This window comes from Chrysochloris asiatica, unplaced genomic scaffold (genome assembly GCF_000296735.1).
Source record: "Chrysochloris asiatica unplaced genomic scaffold, ChrAsi1.0 scaffold00005, whole genome shotgun sequence".
Lineage (NCBI taxonomy): Eukaryota > Metazoa > Chordata > Mammalia > Afrosoricida > Chrysochloridae > Chrysochloris > Chrysochloris asiatica.
Window position 1 is genome coordinate 44,398,315 of NW_006408523.1, and position 20,924 is coordinate 44,419,238.

The 20,924-nt window shown below is 38.5% G+C and overlaps 1 protein-coding gene across 1 annotated transcript in view; it reads left to right on the forward strand.

Moving 5' to 3' along the window:
- The window catches only part of TBC1D4 (TBC1 domain family, member 4), a 256,076-nt gene extending 240,475 nt beyond the window's left edge, over positions 1 to 15,601 (forward strand). The window contains exons 18-21 of the mRNA XM_006832071.1: positions 4,088 to 4,247; positions 7,306 to 7,475; positions 12,074 to 12,250; positions 15,368 to 15,601. Coding sequence (XP_006832134.1) covers positions 4,088 to 4,247; positions 7,306 to 7,475; positions 12,074 to 12,250; positions 15,368 to 15,601 — 741 coding nt within the window. The remainder of the gene's footprint in view (positions 1 to 4,087; positions 4,248 to 7,305; positions 7,476 to 12,073; positions 12,251 to 15,367) is intronic.
- Positions 15,602 to 20,924: the final 5,323 nt, after the last annotated feature.

Consider the following 20,924-nt stretch of genomic DNA (forward strand, 5'->3'; position numbering starts at 1 on the left):
TGTATGATTTTGCAGATGTTTTAAAACCCATCGTGTCAGCATTCTTAAAGGTCAGAAGATTGAGAATCTGATTCTTGGAGATTATATGATTTTTGTTATATAAAGCAAGCACACACTTTTTCCACTTTATAGAGAAGGAAGTTAGTGTCTTTTGTCTAGTTGATCTGATTTTCAAAAGTATACAGAAATGGCTACTGCAATGGAAGCAGCTGTGGACTTGGGCTTGGCTGATAGGATTTCTGGTTCTTGCTTTGCTGTTTGTGAGCCTGGGCACTTATTGCTTGTTACCTTCTCTGTGAGATGAGAAGGGAGGAGTCTCTTTCAACTTCAGATAGCTCTGTTTTGTCATATTTGTGTCTACTGCTTTTTTGTATTAAATGCATATACAGACATACCTCATTTGATTGTACTTCACTTTATTGTGCTTTGCAGATATTGTGGTTCCTGCAAATTGAAGGTTTGTGGAGCAGAGCTAGCAACACCATTTGTTCCCAATAGCATGTGTTCACTTCATGTCTCTCTGTCACATTTTGGTACATCTCACAATATTTCTAACTTTTTGATAATGCTATTGTCTAGCCTAGTATAGGAGTCTTGGTGTGGCAGTGTAGAATAAGCACTGGACTACTAACCCACTAGCCGCTCCTTGGAAACATTATTCAGGGTTACTGTGAATCGGAATCAACTCAATGGCACTTAACAACAACAACAATAGCATAGTGTAAACATAACTTTTACATCACTGGGACACCAAAAAGTTTGTGTACCTCACTTTATTGCAATATTTGCTTTATTGAGGTGAACTGAAACTGAACCTGCAGTGTTTCCAGCGCATGTCTGTGCATCTTTTCTTCATAAGTTTTTAGTGCCCCCCTTTTCTAACTTCATTTCCCCATTTCTTATTTTTTTCTGAGCTTTCTTTCCTCCTTCCGTTCTACATCTCCCATCTGAACCTTGTTATTTATAAGATGACATTTAAGAATTACTTATTTTTATGACATGGAATTTTTTTTCAGGGAGCTTCAAAAAGTTCAATTTAAACTATGAGTAGTACATGAAGGAATGAAAAGATAATGAAATTTTTCCATGAACATTTTGAAGCCTACTCATATTATTGTGGAGTCCTGGTGTGGCTCTGGGGGTTAATGCACCAGACTGCAAAGCCGTTTGAACTGCAAGGTCGGTGGTTCAAGCTCTCACCACCTGCTCCTTGGAAACCCTATACAGGGTCACTATGGGTCGGGACTGACTCGATGGCACTTAACAACAACGTATTATTGTTGTTGTTAAGTGCCATCAGGTTGATTCTGAATCGTAGCGACCCTATATATGGTTTCTGAGGAGTGGCTGGTGGGTTTGAATTGCCGACTTTGTGGTTAGCAGTTCAGTGCTTATCCTACAGCACCACATCAGGACTCTTTGGTGTGGTTAGCAGTTCAGTCCTGATGTACAGTGCCACACCAGGACTGTGACAGGACTGGTATTGTAACAGCCAGAAGTTATGCCAACAACAGTTCCCAGCAACTCCAGTCATCTCTTGGTGAGAATCTGAGTACAGAATGTGGAAAGAAAAAGTAAGGTCCTGTTCAAAAAAAAAAAAAAAAAATTTGTACTAAACATTGAAATACAGAACAGACTGCCTCTGATGACATTTCTTTTTATTCTTCTGATTAGATTTTTTAAAGTTTTGTGTGTATCCAAATACCAGTTCTTCTGTTGGCATATGCTCAGTACATCTAGTTTCTACAGTGTGAATAGCCAAAAGGAAACATACTGCACGCCTTTCAACATGGCTTGTTGAGACAATAATCTCGGTTTTTAAATCTTTTTGTTTGACTCCAGCTAAGCTTCTTATTTTATAGCTATGACTTCCTGTGGCTCTTTAATTTCTTCCTTTTAGAGTTTATGTGGAAACTTAGTTTCCAAAGACACGTGTTATAGATAAGGGTCAAACAAATAGTTTATTGTAATCCTGTGTAGGACTTTATGATATCCTTCCCCCACCCCTACCCAAGGGAGTCTCTCTGATTTTTAGTCTTCTTCTCTGCAGATAAAAACTGTTGGATTCATAGCACACATGGGTTATTTTAATATATATTTGTAGAGCTAACTAATTAAGGGTGATATTTGATGATTTCTGTCAGTGAGAAATTTAGTAAAATACCATATACATCTCATACCATAACGTTAAGCTGACGTAACAAAGCAAGGAGCTACTTCTCATCTTTTAACTGCTGGATACAAATTTAAATTATATTATTTGTATGTTATCTGTCACTGCTTTGTATTCTAAGTATCATAGATGTAAGAGTTAAAAAAATTGCTGTATACTGTCCTTAAATTTTTTTCTTTTTGAAATGTTAGTAATCAATACTATAGCCAAGCTAGATGATTTAATCCTAAAAACATACAGAAAAAAATTTTTTTTTTCTTTAATCTCTTTTCTCATGAAAACAATGTATTTCTGGAATACATTTGATACTAGAAATAACATTTCAAGCTTCTGAATCCTACACTAGCTGGACAGATGATCTTCTAGGTCTAAGCCAGAGCTCCATTATAAATCAGAAGTTAGACCAGGAGAAGGAATGAGCTTTCCTTCTGAGTGGAACAGGGCACATTCTTTACAATGGATGCTTTTCTAGAACTGACTTGAAATTAGAATGAATCCTCTGTGAGAATCCTGAGCAAAGACAGTTCTGATTAAATTCCAAAAGCAATACTTTTCCACAACAGGAAAGATACCATTTCCATGTATAGTTATAATGCTGAACATATATGATAAAGAAGCTTCCTAGTCGCCTTAGATGGACTTTAAGATGGACTTGGTTTACGACCTCATGCAGCAATATGGACTGATTGTGTGGCACTGTAGGATCAGCACTGGACTGTGAGCCACAAGGTCAGCAGTTCAAACCTACCAGTTGCTCTTTGGAAACACTATACAGGGTTGCTATGAGTTGGAACCAGCTTGATGGCACTTAACAACGTGTATGGCATGTAGAATCAAACCATTCCTCTTACAACACACTCTCTCTACTTCTCTGTTGAGTTCAGTAATGCACTGCAATGGCCACACACAACTCAAACACTATACTTAGAGCTATGGGGTTTATTAGGGAAGCTAAGAGATTACAATGTTGTTGTTAAGTGCTGTGGAGTAGGTTCCGACCCATAGCGACCCTGAACAGGGTTTCCGAGGCTGTAAATCTTTATGGGAGCAGAAAGCCTCATCTTTCTCCTGTGAAGCAGCTGGTGGTTTCGAACTGCCCACCTTGAGGTTAGCAGCCCAATTCGTAACCACTACGCTACCAGAGCTCCTTTTCAGAAAATGCTCAGGGCACTGTTGTTCTAGTCAGCTGCTGATAAATGCCCACAGGGCACACCATTCTACCATAAGCCTCAGCCTGAATGCACTTGGGTCTAGCTCTGTGGGTCAGCAAGCCTAGCTCCCCAACTTAAGTGTTTGGAATTACCCGACTCTACAAGCAGGCTTAATGCCTAGAGTCACTCAGCTTTACTTGCTCCTGGGCTGGGAAGTCCACGGATCTGTCTCATTCCCTGGTTCTTGGTTCTGCTGCTGCTGCTCCTCCACCACTCCTCTGGTGTCTCAGCTTTCTATCCCTGGGTCAGGGAAGTTCAGTGCACAGGGATATTGGGATCCAAAGGACAAGCTCCCTTCTTGCTTCTTCTCATAGTGAGACCCTCCTGCTTCTGAGATGGTTCATTTTATGCCCATGCTAGAGTTCTAAGTTTTTATAATTACAGTGAACTCTGCTAACACCCACAGCTGAATTATGGCATCCTGTTAGTATCCCACATTCGCTTACCCAGACCCAGCAGGGCAGAAATGCTTGGTGGGCATTACAGACTATGGATAGAAGAGACATTCGATAATTTAGTACACCACACCACAGTTAATATCAGCTTTAAATTTATCATAAAAATAAAGTAATAAGGTCATTTGAGCATGTGTGATTTTTTTTTTTTTGTTAAATATTAAAGTAACAAAATTAAATCCAGTGCATTTCATGTACACTCAGACTAATGCATAATCTTTTATTTTTCTTCTCCAAATTAACTTTAGATCCAAATGTACCAGCTGTCAAGGCTCCTTCATGACTACCACAGAGAGCTCTACAATCATCTTGAAGAAAATGAAATCAGCCCCAGTCTTTATGCTGCTCCCTGGTTCCTCACATTGTTTGCCTCTCAGTTTCCATTAGGATTTGTAGCCAGAGTTTTTGGTAAGAGATGTCTGTGATCAAATAGGACAGTGTTATTTATTCCAAGGAATGTGTGCTTAAGCCATCTGGCTCCCTGATTGTCTTACCGTGTGTTGTTGCTGTTGTTGTTATTGTTGTTAAGTGCCATCAAGTCGGTTTCAACCCATAGCGACCCTGTATACGGTTTCCGAGGATCAGCTGGTGAGCTTGAACTGCCGACCTTGCAGTTCAAATGGCTTTTCAGTCTGGCGCATTAACCCACAGCCCCACACCAATGCTTAAGCCATCTGCCTTCCTGATTGTCTTATCATGTGTTGTTGCTGTTAGGTGTTGTCAAGTCAGTTCTGACTCCTAGCAACCTTGTGTAGGGTTTCCATGGAGTAACTGGTGGGTTTGAACCTCCAGACTTGTGGCTAGTGGTCCAGTGCTTATCCTACAGCACCACACCAGGACAGACTAGAAAATTGCTGGTGGAATTTAATAAATGTGTTTGGCTGTATTTTGATAGGAATTTGAAACTGTCTTGCTCTTAAATAAAATTGAGATCACATGGAAAAGAGAAAAAGAAAGAATCGGGCTCTTGTGTCTGAGTAAACTGTGATGAAGCTCTTAAGTTCATCTATGCCTAAAAATCAGAGATTGCTTTTTTGTTTTAAAACTCTGAAGTAAGAATTTTTCCTGTACAATTATCCAGATTTTTATATACAACTATTTCCTACTTCTATTATTTTTCCACCCTGAATCCCAGACTTAGTACGGAGACATTGTCTTCAACTGGGCCACGTATATTAATATTAATGTTCTTTGCAACGGCATCTACAAAGAACATTACTTTTTGTTGTTAACAAGGTAACTGATTTTATTGTTCAGATGGTCCTCTTTCAACCCCAATACAGTGTGTGGCACTGTAGAAGCACTCAACCACAGGTCAGTTTGAAGTGCAAGGTCGGCAGTTCATACTTACCAGCCGCTCCTCGGAAACCCTGTATAGGGTCACTATGCATCAGAACCTCCGTGATGGCACTTAACAGCAGTAACTCAGGGAGGCTCACCAACTATGGTCAATGTAGTCCAGGGCAGGCTACTAAGCACCTGCCATGTTCAATCACAGTGTTAGACACTAGGAATAAAAAGACAGTATGACATTGTGTGTGGACTTTTTAGGACCATAAAGTCTGTTCATGAGTCTTCAGTTACTTTTGTCTAAGTTTGTTATTTAAAAAATGAGACAAACAAATAAAAAACTATGCAGTGTAGTTTATTCTAATGTTGTTGCTTAGAAACCCAAAGGCCTTACAAAAGGTGACTGTAATTTTTATATTCAGCACATCTCCTGGTCACCATAGTTGTTTGAAAAGTATGCATTACCCTAAGTTTTGGAACCCTCACTTCTTGGCTCTGTGTTTATGTTTGTTTATCTTTGAAGTAGTACGTATTCACAGTTCTGTTGCTGTTAGGTACTGTGAAGGAGATTCTGGCTTATACAACACAATGAAATGTTGCCCAGCCCTGGGCCATCCTCACAACCATTACTATCTTTGAATCCATTGAAAGGAGAAATACTCTTTGGAGAAACTACAAATTTGAGAATATCCACATAGATACAGACACATGCATAGGTAGAGAGTCCTGGTGTGACGCTGCAGGATAATACACAAAATCTATTTGAGCTGCAAGGTCAGCAGTTCAACCCACCAGCTGCTCCTCAGAAACCCTATACAGGGTCACTATGAGTTGGAATCAACTCAGCGACATCTAACAGTAACAATGTCGAGTTGATTTTGATGGATAACAACCATATATAGGGTTTCTAAGGAGTAACTGGTGGGTTTGAGCCACAGACCTTGCAATTAGCAGTCCCAAAGCTTATCCTACAGCACCACACCAGGGTTCCACATACACAAAATATATATACATACATCGCATTGTGATATATGGTGACTTCCTTATTGGGGCCTGTGAATTAACACGTTTGAAAAACACTGCATTAACAGTATTAAAATCTACAGGCAAAGTATAGCAAAAGAATAAAATTAAGATGCAATGAATTAAATATACTCCAGATGCCTCATATATATTGAATATATGTGATTGATTTTCTTCAGTGAAGTTTTCTTTGATACTTGGGTTCCTATGTATTTCTTTTATCTGAAAATAATTTATGACATCAAAATGATGCTTCAAGGCATGTCTCTTTGACTTTTGCCCTTGGAAACTTGAGATGCTAATTCAAGAAACAAAATTTCTCAGGAATCTGTTTTTTTGCTATGAGAGTATGAATGATGTTGGCTTTATAATAGATACTCAATCCTTTGTTGTTGTTTTAAGTTAGTAAAGAATAGAGACTGTTAGGAAAAAAGAAATGCCTGAGAAGCAGACTTAGTAAATTTAAAATAATTAGTATTGAGGTTTTTTCTTTTTTTAAAGACTTCCGGTGGTATATTGTTGATTAAACAATGACATAGACTAAGAGAAACTTCCATATATAAGTAACTGGAACTTTTCAAAACTGTTGCAATTTTGTATTTGTTGGAAAGCAGAGTGCACTTCCAGTTCATGCTGTTTAAAAATTTTTTATTTTAAAGATTTTTAACTTCCTGCTCTGGTATAGATTTAATTATATACTAACTGATTTACTTACTTTCTCATTATGGTAATTAGAGTTTGAATAGTACTAATTGGTTATGTTGATTTGTTTTTGTATTCTTGTTGTGAAGAAAAATCTTAACAATAGTTGAATAAGCATCCCTGAGACTTACCTAATCAATTTTACCATTGCCATGAAATTTACCACTAAGGATTATAGATACATACATACCCAAGCATGTATATAATTTGTCTTAAAAAAACCCCACAAAAAACCTTTAGTTTTACTTGAGATTTCTAAATAGTTAAGAAGAATATGAAAGTTTTGTTTCAGTCATATTAAATATATTTTTTTAATTATAGGTGGTTTTGATCAATTTCTGGCAAAATATTCTCTGGTACTGCTGAAGTACTTTTTAAAAAAGGTTTTATTTAAAAACATATGTTTTGCAGTGGGTACATAATTTTAATCATGAAAATTCTTTTTTCTTAGATATAATTTTTCTTCAGGGAACTGAAGTTATATTTAAAACTGCACTCAGCCTACTGAGCAACCAAGAAGCACTTATAATGGAATGTGAAAGCTTTGAGAATATTGTCGAGTTTCTTAAAAACAATCTACCTGATATGAATACCTCTGAAATGGAAAAAATTATTACACAGGTATTATCGGATGATAACAGTAAGATAGAAACTGTCTATCAGTTTCTCTACTGATTGCATGTTAGACTTTTAGGCAAAAAACTGTAGTTTTACTTGATAGTCATCACTGTTTTGTTTTTTTAGATCTAATCAGATACATGTCATTTAGAAACAAGACTGTAATGAAGCTTCTATATTGTGACATTAACTATACACAAGAAAAATGGTTTTGTGCTATATAATGAGTTGTTCAGGACTCCTTTAAATTCAAACCAACGGTAAGAGAGAAGCCAGAACTGGCAGAGTTAGGAAGACTGAGAGAAAAAGTGAGATTCACTTATCTTTGTAAAGGTTGTCAGTTCTGTTTAAAATACACAAGAAGTACCTGTGGCTAGAGTGAAAATCTTGGGTTTGTTCTTCCTTTTGGTCTGTTATCAGTTGTTTGAAAAGTATGCATTACCCTAAGTTTTGGAACCCTCACTTCTTGGCTCTGTGTTTATGTTTGTGTTAAGTGCGGCTCTATGTTACGTGCTGTTGAGTCGGTTCTGACTCACAGCAACCCTGTATAGAGTTTCCAAGGAGCCGCTGGTGAGTTTGAACCACTGGCCTTGCAGTTGAAACAGACCTTGTGGTTGAGTGTACCACACCAGGACTCCTCTTGGCTCTAAAATGGGACACATATCTATTTGAGAAGTTTGTCTGCACTTAGAAGATATGTATTATATCAATAAAATTAGGAATCACATCAGGAAACAGTAAAATATTTCATTGTTTTTTTTATCAGAGGTGTGAGTAGGGTTAAGAGAACCAAAAATGGCTGTCCAGGTGTTCAGGATCTAGTAACAGCAGAAAGTGTTGGTACTGACTTGGAAGGGGAGGGTCTAAAAGTATTAACAGCTCAGTGGGGGCCAGAGCTATGCTACGGAGGAGGAACATGTAGTCATCTTTGCAGTCTTAGAGAGCCAACAGGGAAGGAGCAGAGAAGAATGATTCCCAGTCTCTTACTTCTGCCTCTTTTGATCTCCTGGGACCTCTCATTGGCCATCCTTGAAACCAGCAGGAAAGGAAATGTGAGAAATGGAGTTCACAGGGCTGAGCAGAGTGGAGGAGGACCAAGAATGACTCTAAGAAGCAAATGGAGAGAAGTCAGTCTAGTCCCCGACCCTTCATAGGGACAAGTAGTTATATATAGATGTTGTTCAGATGTTGTTCGTAAGGCCGAGTTTGTAGACAAAGAAGTTATACTTGAACAGCCATAATACTGTTTTCTGATGTCCCGGAGGCACTTGGGATAGTAGAAAGAAGACGGAGTTTAGAGCAAGAGAAAAAGAATTTGAGCTCTTATTCTAATGTCCTGCCATCTACTAGTTGCGCAACTTTGGGCTAGTTACATCCTTTCTAAGTCTCAACTTATTCTTACATAAAATAAAATTGGAGTAATAAATATAAGTGAACCTCAGATTATTTTTAGGAACAATTGTAACCAATTAAATTAAAGAATTTCATGTAATATAGCACACATAAATATGAACTATTGTTATATGATCACATATAAAATTTTCTTTCCATTACACAGAATCTAAATCACAAGCAGATTGCCTAGATAGACTCTGGCGCTGTGGGATAATGAGCTGGATTGCAAGGTCAGCGGTTCAAACCCACCAACCACTCCACAGAAACCCTATACAGGGTCACTATGGGTCAGAACCAATTCAACAGCACTTAACAACAATAAAGCAGATTACTCCACACATATCTATGGACAGTTTCTAAATGTTAAAATGCTCTGTAAATTGATATCCTATTTTTTTTTGCATTAATTCTGCAGGAATACTGTTTTGATGGCATACAGTGAGAAAGTGTGCTGTTAGAAGAGAGGTGATATTTTAAATCTAATCACTTCCCTTCTAGAATCAGTGAGGAAATTGCCTAACTGAAGGATCATTGCTAGGATTCATGGATAGAATTTAGAGGCAGGCAAATTTGGACTCAATATTAGAGAGAGCTTTCTAACAATTCGAGTTGATTACCTTTGGAATGAACTCCAATATTGAAGGACACTTTGATGAGCTTTTGTGTGTGGTCATAAGAAATTCAAATAATGCAGAAAAAGCAGAGAAGACAATGAAAATCAACACGTCTCATCATCTTGAGAAGACAACCTCTTCAGTTTCCTTTCACACATCTCTCTTTGTTGTGTTGTTGCTAAGTCAGTTACAACTCATAGAGACCCTAGGTAGGGTTTCTGAGGAGTGGCTAGTGGATTTGAACCACTGTCATTTTGGTTAGCATTCCAGTGCTTATCCTATAGCACTACACCAGGACTCCTTTTTGCTTATCTACACATATGCATATGTATGCAGCATTCATGCATAACTGTAATACCACGTTATGAGTGTACATGCTATGGAGCAACCTGATTTTTTAAATTGCAAATACATAGAGTATTAAAACATTTTTCCTTGCCAATGAATATGGATCCATACCATCCTTTTTAAAATATATTTTTTAAAAATTTTGTTGTTATAGTGAACATACATAGCAGAACATATACTAATTCAACAATTTCTACATGCTCAGTTCAATGACATTGGCTACATTTCTCAGATTGTACAGCCATTTTTTCCTTCCTTTTTCTGAATTGTTCCTCTCCAAATAACATAGACTCAGTGGTGCCTGAGCTTCCTACCTAATCATTCCAGTTGCTGTTATTGTTTTGACCCAGGTTGCGGTTAAGAGCTGTTGAGTTTGTTCCAACTCATAGCAATCCTGTGTAGAGTTTCTGAGAAGCAGCTGTTGGGTTAGAACTGCTGACCATGCATGCGGTTAGCAGTCCATGTAGAGAGATCTTAAAGAGCACAGTGCTCAAGGCAGACAATCTTTACTAATTAAGCTAAACTGTTGTTTGGGTTTAAGGTGCTCTGGTAGCATAGTGGTTATGAGTCAGGCTGCTAACCTCACGGTCAGCAGTTCCGTGGGAGAAAGATGAGGCTTTCTGCTCCCATCAAGATTTACAGCCTCGGAAACCCTATGCAGGGTTGCTATGAGTCAGAATCAACCCCACGGCACACCACCACCACCATTGTTTGGGTTTAAGAAGACTTCAGGGGTTAATTTTGCCTTAAGATCTAAAGATTATCACAGAATGGTAATTTCAGGGGTTCATCCAGCTTCTGTGGCTTAAAAATCTCTGGGTTCCAAGAGAATTTGAAATTCTGTTTTGTGTTTTCCTCATTTTAATCAAGATTCTTCTATAGGATCTTTGATCAAAATACCCATATAATCATTATTAATTGTTGTATAAAGAGATCGTTTAGCAGTGATGTTAGTGTGAGAGGGCTGACCTAGTAAGTAGTTCAGTAGTCCCATTGTTTAAAATCTAAGATTTCATCATCTTTGACAGCAGCAGGGTAGCTAGATCAGTCAGATTTGACACGGTGAAGCAAAGCAACCAGAAATCATGGAGTTTCCATGTTTGTTTTTTCTTCCTAACATTGTTAGTATAGACACCATTGCTAAAATGGCAGCTGCCCTCTTGCCTTCAGCTGAACAAGTGTGGATGGAGGAGGGGGCACCCGTCCTCTAAGTTAGAAGCTCACTACCTCACTGTTTGGTGGTTCTATTGGAGAGCAGCAGTCGTCGTCAAACCTAACAGCTCTATATAGTGCTAAGGATATGCCCTGGTATCGGTTCTCCGTGTGGTAGAAAATGACATTCACCCTTAAGAGACTCCCTTGAAATAACAAATGGATACTTACTGTAAGAACTTTCTGCCCCATTAGCAAATCAGTTAGAAATGCTTTTTTTCTCAGGACTTTAAAATACCCTATATAATTTTACTTACTAGTTAGCAAAGGCTGTCCCTAACACAGAGAGTAATTGCTTAATAATTAGTGTTATTTTTGTGGTATACTACACTTTGAAAAAGAGTGCTGCTGGTGTAGTTGTTGCAAGTCGGGCGCTAACCTCACGGTCAGCAATTCAAAACTACTAGCAGTTCCACAGGAGAAAGATGAGGCTTTCTGCTCCTGTAAAGATTTACAGTCTCAGAAACCCTATACAGGGTCGCTAAGAGTTGGAACCGACTCCACAGCACATCACCACCACCACCACACTTTGGAAGCTCACTACTCATGGCCAGCCACTCAGTCGATTCTGACTCATCAAGACCTTCTATAGGGCAAAGTAGAACTGCTCCTTAGGGTTTAGACAACAAACAAAACCACCAAAGAGACTCATTTCCATCTAATTGCCTCCAAGTCATAGTGACTCTGTCGGGCAAAGTGGAATTGCCCATAGGGTTTCCAAGGACGTACGTTTTTATGAAGGCAAACTGCCACATCTGTCTCCCGCAGAGCCGCTGGTGAATTCAGACCTCTGGCCTGTCATTACTAGATTGCAAAATACTATTGAACATTAATTCATTCTAATGATTTGGCCTCATTATGAGATTATTTTAACTGTATAGAATATAATCTATTTGTTCATATATTGACAGTCAAACCTATTATTATTTCTTTGAGTGTATTCTAATTTTCCTCATTAAGTAAGTGATTGGGAGACTATGTATCCAGTTATATACACAAAGCCCAGACTAACCCGTGGCATTTTTCTGGCAGGTTTTTGAGATGGACATTTCTAAACAGTTACATGCCTATGAGGTAGAATATCATGTGCTACAGGATGAACTTCAGGAATCCTCCTATGCCTGTGAGGATAATGAACCTGTGGAGAAGCTGGAGAGGGCCAACAGCCAACTGAAAAGACAAAACATGGACCTCCTAGAAAAATTACAGGTAAGGATGTAAAGGTTTAATCGAAAAGCCCTGGAGTACCTTCTGCATGCATAGAGCTATGCCAGAAATGATAGGTTTGTGTAGGTTAGGGGCTACAGATGCAAATGTAAATGTAAATTTCAGTTGGGAGATAAAATGTATACTCGCACACACATACACATAGGTAGTTAAATTGGGTGTAGTACATATTTGATTGTATTCAAAGTAGAAAACATTGAGTATGGGAAATTGGGAAAATCATAGGGACTTGGGAGCTAAAACTAGAGTCTGTAAGAAATGAGTGAGGAGGGTCTTTAAATTGGGTCGGGAGTCCAGGGATGGTAAAACATAAACAGAGTATGGCAAAGCATCAAAATTAGCTTGGCATGGGTTGAAGATTTCCATTGGTTGGGTGATGGTGGTGGCTGTGTACCATGGAGTCAGTCCCAGCTCACGTATGTAACAAATGTGATGGCAGCAAAATTATAGGTAACTTTCAACGTCAAGCAGAAGAGCATGGCTTTAACAGACAGGGTGAAATCACTTAAAAATGTTCAGTAGTGCTTTAGAAAGATCAATCTGGAAACCTTGATGAGGAAAGATTAAGACAAAAGGAAAGAATATCAACTAGAAGACATTTGCAGAAATCTAATTGAGGATTTCTTATCAATGGAGAAAAGATTGAAGTTGTCAAGGACTTCATTCTTCTTGGATCAACTATCAGCACTCATGGAAGCAAGCAGTTAAGAAATCAAACAACGTATTGCATTAGACAAATCTACTACTGCACAAGACCTTTTTTAAGTGTTAAGGAGCAAAGATACCAGCTTGAGGACTTAAGGTGCGCCTGACCCAAGCCATGGTATTTCCAATTACCTTATATGCATGCGAAAGCTGGGCAGTGAATAAGGAAGACCATAGAAGAATTGTTGCATTTGAATTATGGTGTTGGAGGAGAATATTGAAAGTGCCATGGGCTGCCAAAAGAACCAACAGATCTGTGCTGGAAGAAGTGCAACCAGAGTGTTCCTTGGAGGCAAGGATGGTCAACCTTTGTCTTTCATACTTGGGATATATTGTCAGGAGGGAGCAGTCGTTGGAGAAGGATATCATGTTTGGTAAGGTAAAGGGTCATAGAAAAAGAGGAAGACCCCCAGTGAGATGGATTGGCAAAGTGGCAGCATCAGTGGGCTCAAGTGTGGCAACAGTGGTGAGTTTGGCCTAGGACCAGGCAGTGTTTCATTCTGTTGTGCATAGGGTCGCTATGAGTCGGTACCAACTCGGTGGCACCTAACAACAACAACAACAACTTAGCATGAGACTTGCTGTCTTGGGCTGGGTTCTCTAATGAAGGAAAACCAATGAAAGATGAGTGTTTGATTGATTGACTGATTCATCCCAAGGGAATGGCTCCCGTAGTTGTGGAGGCTAGCAAGTCCCAAATCTGTGGCAAGTCCCAAAACTGTCTCCTGACTTAACATGGTTGCAAGGGCTGACAGACCCACAATCAGCAGGTCACATGGCAGGTTGTTGGCTGGCAAATATATGCTGGCAAGTCCCAAAATTGGCAGGTCCTATATCAGGCTACTGGCTCTCTGGGCTGCAGACTGTGGTGGTCAGCCCTGGAGGTCAGATGATGATGAGCCCCGGAGGCATGCTTTACAGCTAGAGAAAGCCTTGTCAGGACATCCATATGTATATTGGATACAAGTCACACCTCCATGAAAACACTCCTTATATCAGAGTAAGAGTAGGACCTGAGTCACACCCTTTTGTAAGCATGTGACTCAAGATACACAGCACACTAATCCTACCTTATTAACATATGCTGTTGTTAAGTGCCATTGAGTTAGTTCTGACTCATAGTAGCTCAAGTATAGGGTTTCCAAGGAGCGGCTGGTGGGTTTGCTTAAAATGAAGGATCACAAAGTGGAGGACAGTCATATAATACTGGAAATCATGACCTCACCAAGTTTACACATAATATTAGCCTTCACATTTGTCTGGAGTGAAACCTCACAGAAATGAAAAGACAAAAGAACATATCTGAGAAAGGTTAAGGAACCAGATCCCACACACTTCTTACCATAAAGGAGTTGATAATTACTTGGGTATATAAATACTATATATTTGTATACACATTTATAAGTGTAATAAACAATTTATTGTGAAACAGTATTCATTATCTACAACTTTGTCTTTTGTGTACTGTGTGTGCAAGTCCTGCGGGTGTGGTTTAAAGAGTGATGGTGAAGTTAGAAAGTGCATTTGATGGGGAAGATGAATTCTAAGAGTTTAAGTACACATTGGCTTCTTGGTTTCTGTTACCCTCCACCTCCCTAATACTGCATCTGCCACAAACCAGGAAACACTAAAACGTTTTACTTTAATGTGATGAACCCTTAACAAGACCAGATGAGAAACCAGCGTCAGAAACTAGGGAACTCTTGTTGTTCAGAAAGAATAAAGAACACTGATTTCCTTCATTTTATATTTTTGTTGCTTTTCTTATTCAAAAGAGCACCAACATTGTTTATGTAAAAACAAAAGTGGTTTTGTCCCCTTTTAGTTAAATGTTCCAGTGATGGTTAATTGACTATTTCTTCATTAGGGAAGGTAGATTTGTATCTATATTTTATAGTATAATGATCTTTATTGTTATAAGTTTTTAAATTGACAATTCAGTGTAATCATCTTGTCTGGGTTCCCAAATTACATAATTACTCCTGGTAGAATCCTAAAGAAGTGGGTAGAAGCACCTGTGATGCTAATCAGAAGATAAACTTCTTGTAGCTCTCTAAGATAGTTGTCAGGAATCTTCTGTTTCTCTTCCAAACATATCAGTTCCCACTCACTGTAGCAGAATATCAGTGTGTGGAGTCAGACTGTTATTGTGGGGTGATGATTTGGTATTACATTACTGGTATATTCAGTTAAGTGAGATAAGTTGTGTTAGTACCATAGTTACAATTGTGAGAAACATCAGTTTCATGCATGTTGGCACGGTATTTGTTTCACTCAATTTCTTATTAATTGGTTATAATCAACTGATATAGGTATGGTCTAGCTGGCTCTATAATGAAAAACTAGAGTCTTCAAAATGTTTGATTTGCAGGATTTGTTTTTCCTTTCAAATAGGTGGCTCATGCTAAGATCCAGACTTTGGAATCAAACCTGGAAAATCTTTTGACCAGAGAGACCAAACTGAAGTCTTTAATCCGAACCTTGGAACAAGAGAAAATGGTCTATCAGAAGACTGTGGAGCAAATCCGGAAGTTGCTGCCAGCAGATGCTCTCGCCAGTTGTGAATCCCTGCTGAGAGACCTAAACTGTAACCCTAACAACAAAGCCAAGACAGGAAACAAGCCATAATTCAACAAATGCTGTGTCAGTAGTGAGTGCTACTTAGATCACTAAAGAAGGAAGAGTCTGTCTGTATGCTACTGGCCAAACGCTAACACCGAAGCTGATGGAACCACTTCACGTCGGTGCTAAACGCCCAGCCTTGGTCAGTGGACTGCTCTCTCTTAGAAGTCTGCAAACCCTAAGCCATTGTACAGGTGTAGCCTGCCTGGTGGTGGCAGTGGTGGTGATATATGTACATATATACAGAAAGTACATATAGTATCCATGCTTCCAGAGAAAATGAGTAGATGTATATTTAGAGCAATTTTTTGTATTAAAAACTTTAAGAAATTCACACCAAAGGGAAGTGAAAGCAAAACTCCGCTAGGACACATGTCAAAAAATTTGTTGTTGTTGTTTGGTCTTTGTAGTGAAACAGAGGTGTAGAGCATCTTCATATATTGACATATACTTGAAAAAAATGAATGTATTTTTTTCTTCCAAAGAACAGCCTGTTTCATTCAGTGGTGGTGGTGGGGGACAAGGGTACAAACATTTATATAACTGTGTGTACCTGTCTTAAAGTCTGCTGCATTGTACAGCAGAGGAAATCAGTCGATTGACTGGTAGTCACACTTAGAGGTTTTCAGGAGTTGGGGCCTTGTTTCCCTGCCTGCCTTGTGCCAACTAGCATGTTGTACCCACATGCATTTTGTGTCTGGTTAGTCATAACTTCAGATGTGTGTGTGGAGATACTGAAACACACAGCTTAAGTTAAAGGAGAATGTTGCTCATTTTCTAGCAAACTAGGCCAGCATTGCTACGCAAACCCAAAATATCAGGCCTAAAACATTTAATTTAGGATCCAAATTATCTAGGTTCTCTATGTACCATTTTATTTAAATTACTCTTCCAGTTTTGAACTGACTCTCTCTCCTTGGTGCCACAGTCAGTTCATTGGAGAGCCCTTAGCTAACTTTTGTACTGTAAATGAAGGATGAGGACATGCAATTATCATTGGGTTTCTAAAGCTGACATGCTCTGTTCCAATATCTTTCATTTTTATTTTTATCTTTTGGCCAATTGAAAGTATCTAATGAGCTCTAATTAAATTTCCTTTTCATGTGAAAACTTATATAGGAACTGTGAAGTGTTTTAGAACCAACTTTGTTGAATTCCATTGGAAGGGAAAGGGACAGTGGAATCGAAACTTAGAATTCTGCATTTGGACTCCCAACTTGCTCAGCCCCAAAATAGCTGATTAGAGGATAGTCATACCTGCCAGGTGTGTGGGAGGGTAGTAATTTTCAAAGAACACAACAGTTGTCTGTTTCAGAGATGATTTTACTATGGTGCCGCTGAAAGTTGATGCAGCTTTTTTGCCTTTCAACAGTGTTTCATCATCCCTGCTTTTTGCAATACCTGCATTATCCCCAATGGACTCTTTGAGCTAATTTTTTTCAAAGGGAGTTTGTTATACAAGAAGTTGCATTGTATTATGTAGAGTAGAGAAGTTAAGCACTAAAGCTTTCAGATAACTTCGATAAGCAAATGAGAAGTACTGAAAACACCTTTTAACTGTTACTCAGTGTAAATATAATGAATCATGTGATAGATCAGCATGCCCTTGAATCAAAGCTGTTTTTAATCTTTTTTCTTCTTTTTTCACAATGATAGGTTCTGTTTCAATCAATCAGAAAATTCTGATTCTAGGTACCTCATTTGACCGGGGCTCTCAAATGATTTGTTGCTAACATTTCCTGAAAATGTCTCTATTTGTAGAAGTTTTTGTTTTCTTACCAGAAATATCACAACTATTATGTTGTCGCTGTCTGGTGATGAAAATTGCCTTATGTGTGTGATACACAGGTGGTAGCTAAAGATTCTCCCAACTGGGAAAAGACACTTTTTCTTTCTGTTGTTGAGTTTAAAGTAAACTTTATTCTGGAATGTTTAGAATCAACATTATTAGTAGCATTATTATGTTCAGAGATTAATGTAACTTTGCTTTCATATTTTCTTCTGAAAATGAATTTCCTTTTGTGATTTTTTTTTAAAAGAAAAAAATACATTGCACTAGTTATGTGTCATGCATTGTCATAACGTCATCTGGTTGACACAGTGTCTAGTTACGTTTCCAATAAATATATTGCTGCAGTTTCCTTGCCTTACTGGTTTTATTGTCTGAGACCAACTGGTGATCAGAATCGTTTACAGGATGTGCATGGGTTGGATTTTTACTTCATAATATTGACAATGCTTCATAAGAGGATCAGAGACAATGGAAATGACTTAAGAAAACATTTATGAAACCCTTTTGCTGATGACTTTTAAGAAGAAAAAGGTAACAATCCTGACACATTTGCATTCTGCCTCTTTTATTTTCTAGGCCCCTAAATAGATAATAAGGTTGCTATTGTCTCTTCAAATGATCTCTCCCATTTGGGCAAGAATGCCATCATGAGGGTGACTCAGAACAGACAACATTTTGTTCATTCACTCTGCGTTGGAGCCAAATCAATGACAACCAATTAAGAAAGACTCTTACTGATGGATATGATATGAATGTGCTTATATCAGATACATCTTTCAGAATATTCTCAACTATGTAGTCAAAAGTATTACCTATATCTTCTTGCTCATTTTAGGGCTAAAACTTTTCATTCCTTTTGCTTTTGAAAGGTCACAGTCTTGAAAATCTTACGGAGCAGTTCTACTCGGCATGCAAGGGGTCACCGTGAATTGGAATCAACTTGTGGGCAACTAACCAAAACAACAATATATAATAGTTAAATTTTTTTTCAGAAAAAAAGCAATGTAGGCTTTAGTATAATCTCTTACTGTCTGTGTTGATTTATCCATTGTCTCACTGTTTGAACACATATTTTCTCACTGCTTGATTGGGAACAAGAAATCGGTCATTTGATGGTGTATAATATTTAATCCTTTGATGTGCTACTCTCATTAGCTGTGGTATGCTGAGACAAGCAATGGATTTAGAGGGGGAAATCTCAGATTCCAGTCTTTGTTCCACCACTTATGAGTTTTTTTATGCCTGTTCCAAGTTAGAAGCTAAATATTTAGAGATGGGAAATGTGTTGTTGTTAAGTGCCGTCAAGTTGAATCCGACTCATAGAGACCCTGTGTAGGATTTCCAAGGAGTAGCTGGTGAGTTTGAACTGCTGATCTTGTGATTCAAACCAACCTTGTAATCCAGTGCATTATCCTACAGCACCACACCAGGAGATAGAAAATATATGGTCTTTATCCTCAGAGTTTGCAGTCTTGTAGGATAATTAGGAAATAGGACATTTCCATTATAATCAGGTATGCTTAGGTGACAAGGTAAAAAGGAAGGGAGCCATTAAGTTAGCTAGAGTGGTTCTGAGGAGCAGAGGGGTGCTTGGTCTGAGCCCAGAAGAGCCAGTAGAAGTTGACTAGATTGTGTAAAGCAGTAGATGAATGAGAGAATATGATAAGTTTCTATAATCATAATTGATTTCTGTAATCATAATTCATTTCTTAACCCTGAAATGTAGTTAGTGTTCCCTTGGTGGAGAGAGGACTCTCTTATAAAGGATTGTATTATAAAAGTCTTTGTAGACCACATGAAGGAGTTTGAACTCTACCTATCTGGGGGCCATTGTTGTAGTTAAATGCCACTGAGTCAGTTCCTACTCATATAGACCTTGAATAGGATTTCAGAGGCTGTAAATCTGTGAGAGCAGAAATCCTCATCTTTCTCCTATGGAGTGGCTGGTGGATTTGAACTGCTGACCTTGTGGTTAGTAGCCAAGCGAGTAAACCACGACACCACCAAGGATCCTTAAAGGGAACCCTTAGACACCTAAAACCTAGGTGTGATACAATTTACTTCGATCTATCTTGTACGTTTGGACAGAAACAGGAATTGGAGACTACAAGTAGATAATATAACCAAAAAAAAAAAAAAAATACAAGCCAAGAAAAAAAAAAATCCTGATCTAGGGCCTTTGAGTAGGACAGGCATCCTAACATCTCCCTATCTGATATAATCAGTCAATAAAACTGGCTAACTTTGCCTCGAATATATTTGCTAATTTTCCCCAATTCCTGCCGCTGCTAATTTAGCTCATGTCATGGCTCTGGTAGGTTAAGCTGAGACCATCTTCCATGGCTCATGACAAGCTATGGACAGCAATGAGGTGAATGAGTATTCCGGAACAGTTAATTGTGCTCATGAACCTGTACCTAAACCAGGGGTGAAGAGCGTTTTTCTGCCAAGAACCATTGGGGTATTTATAACATCATTTGCGGACTATAAAAATGAGAAACTTAAAAATTAACCTGTTATATTTGGTCAAACATTTCATTAATTCACTGGTGTGGCACTATGGGCTAATGAGCTGGACTGCAGGGTTGGTTTGAACTGCAAGATTGGTAGTTCAAGCTCACCAGCCATTCCTTGGAAACTATATGGGGTTGCTATGGGTTGGAACCGACTCAATGGCACTTAACAATGTGATGACTGGAATTGCTTCTCTTTGGTGAGATGTGTGATGTTAGCTGGTATTGATGATGTTGTTCCTCACAGCTGCTTTTCCAGATTTGTGTTGGTCAGTCTGGATCACAGTCAACTCGTTGCGATGGAAAGTTTAGAAAAGTGCTGCTTGCAGCAGTAAGTTGTTCCAAACTACAGATGCATACTTCAATGTATGTCTTCTCAAAGTAGAAAATCCATCACTGCTTAAGTAACATTTATAGAACTCAAGCAGTGGGTGGTTATTATACCTAGCTTTCAGCTCATCATCACTTTGCAGCTGAATGATTTCAGTTACAGATTATTAGGCACATCAGTTTCCCCATTGAACAGTGTAGCAAAGATGCTCAATTCCATTTGTTTACTTTTCACATCCTTGAATCTTTCATTAAATGCCTCAATTAGTGTTGCACATTCATCAGCATATTCAAGTGTCAGAGAAAACTTGTTTTTCTAGAGTGGGGAAATGTGCCATGTTATTCCTCTCAAGTTGCACTTTCCACAGCTTTAAATTTGCTTCAAATGATTTCATGTTTGAAACCAGGAAGTTGAGAAGCTGGTCAGGGCCCTGCAGCTTGATATTCAGCTCTTGAGAGGTATTTGTTAATGTCCACAATACATTAAACACTAAAGGCCAGAAGAGTTGTGAGGTAATATCAAGAATATCATACAGGAAGAAAGCAAAAAGTCATTAAGAAGACAAGAAAGAAGGGAAAGGTCAAAATGGATGTCAGAAAATACACTGAAACTTGCTCTCCAGCATAGAGATGCTAAAGCAAATGGAAGAAGTGAGGAAGTCAAAAGCTGAACAGAAAATTTTAAAGGTCAGTT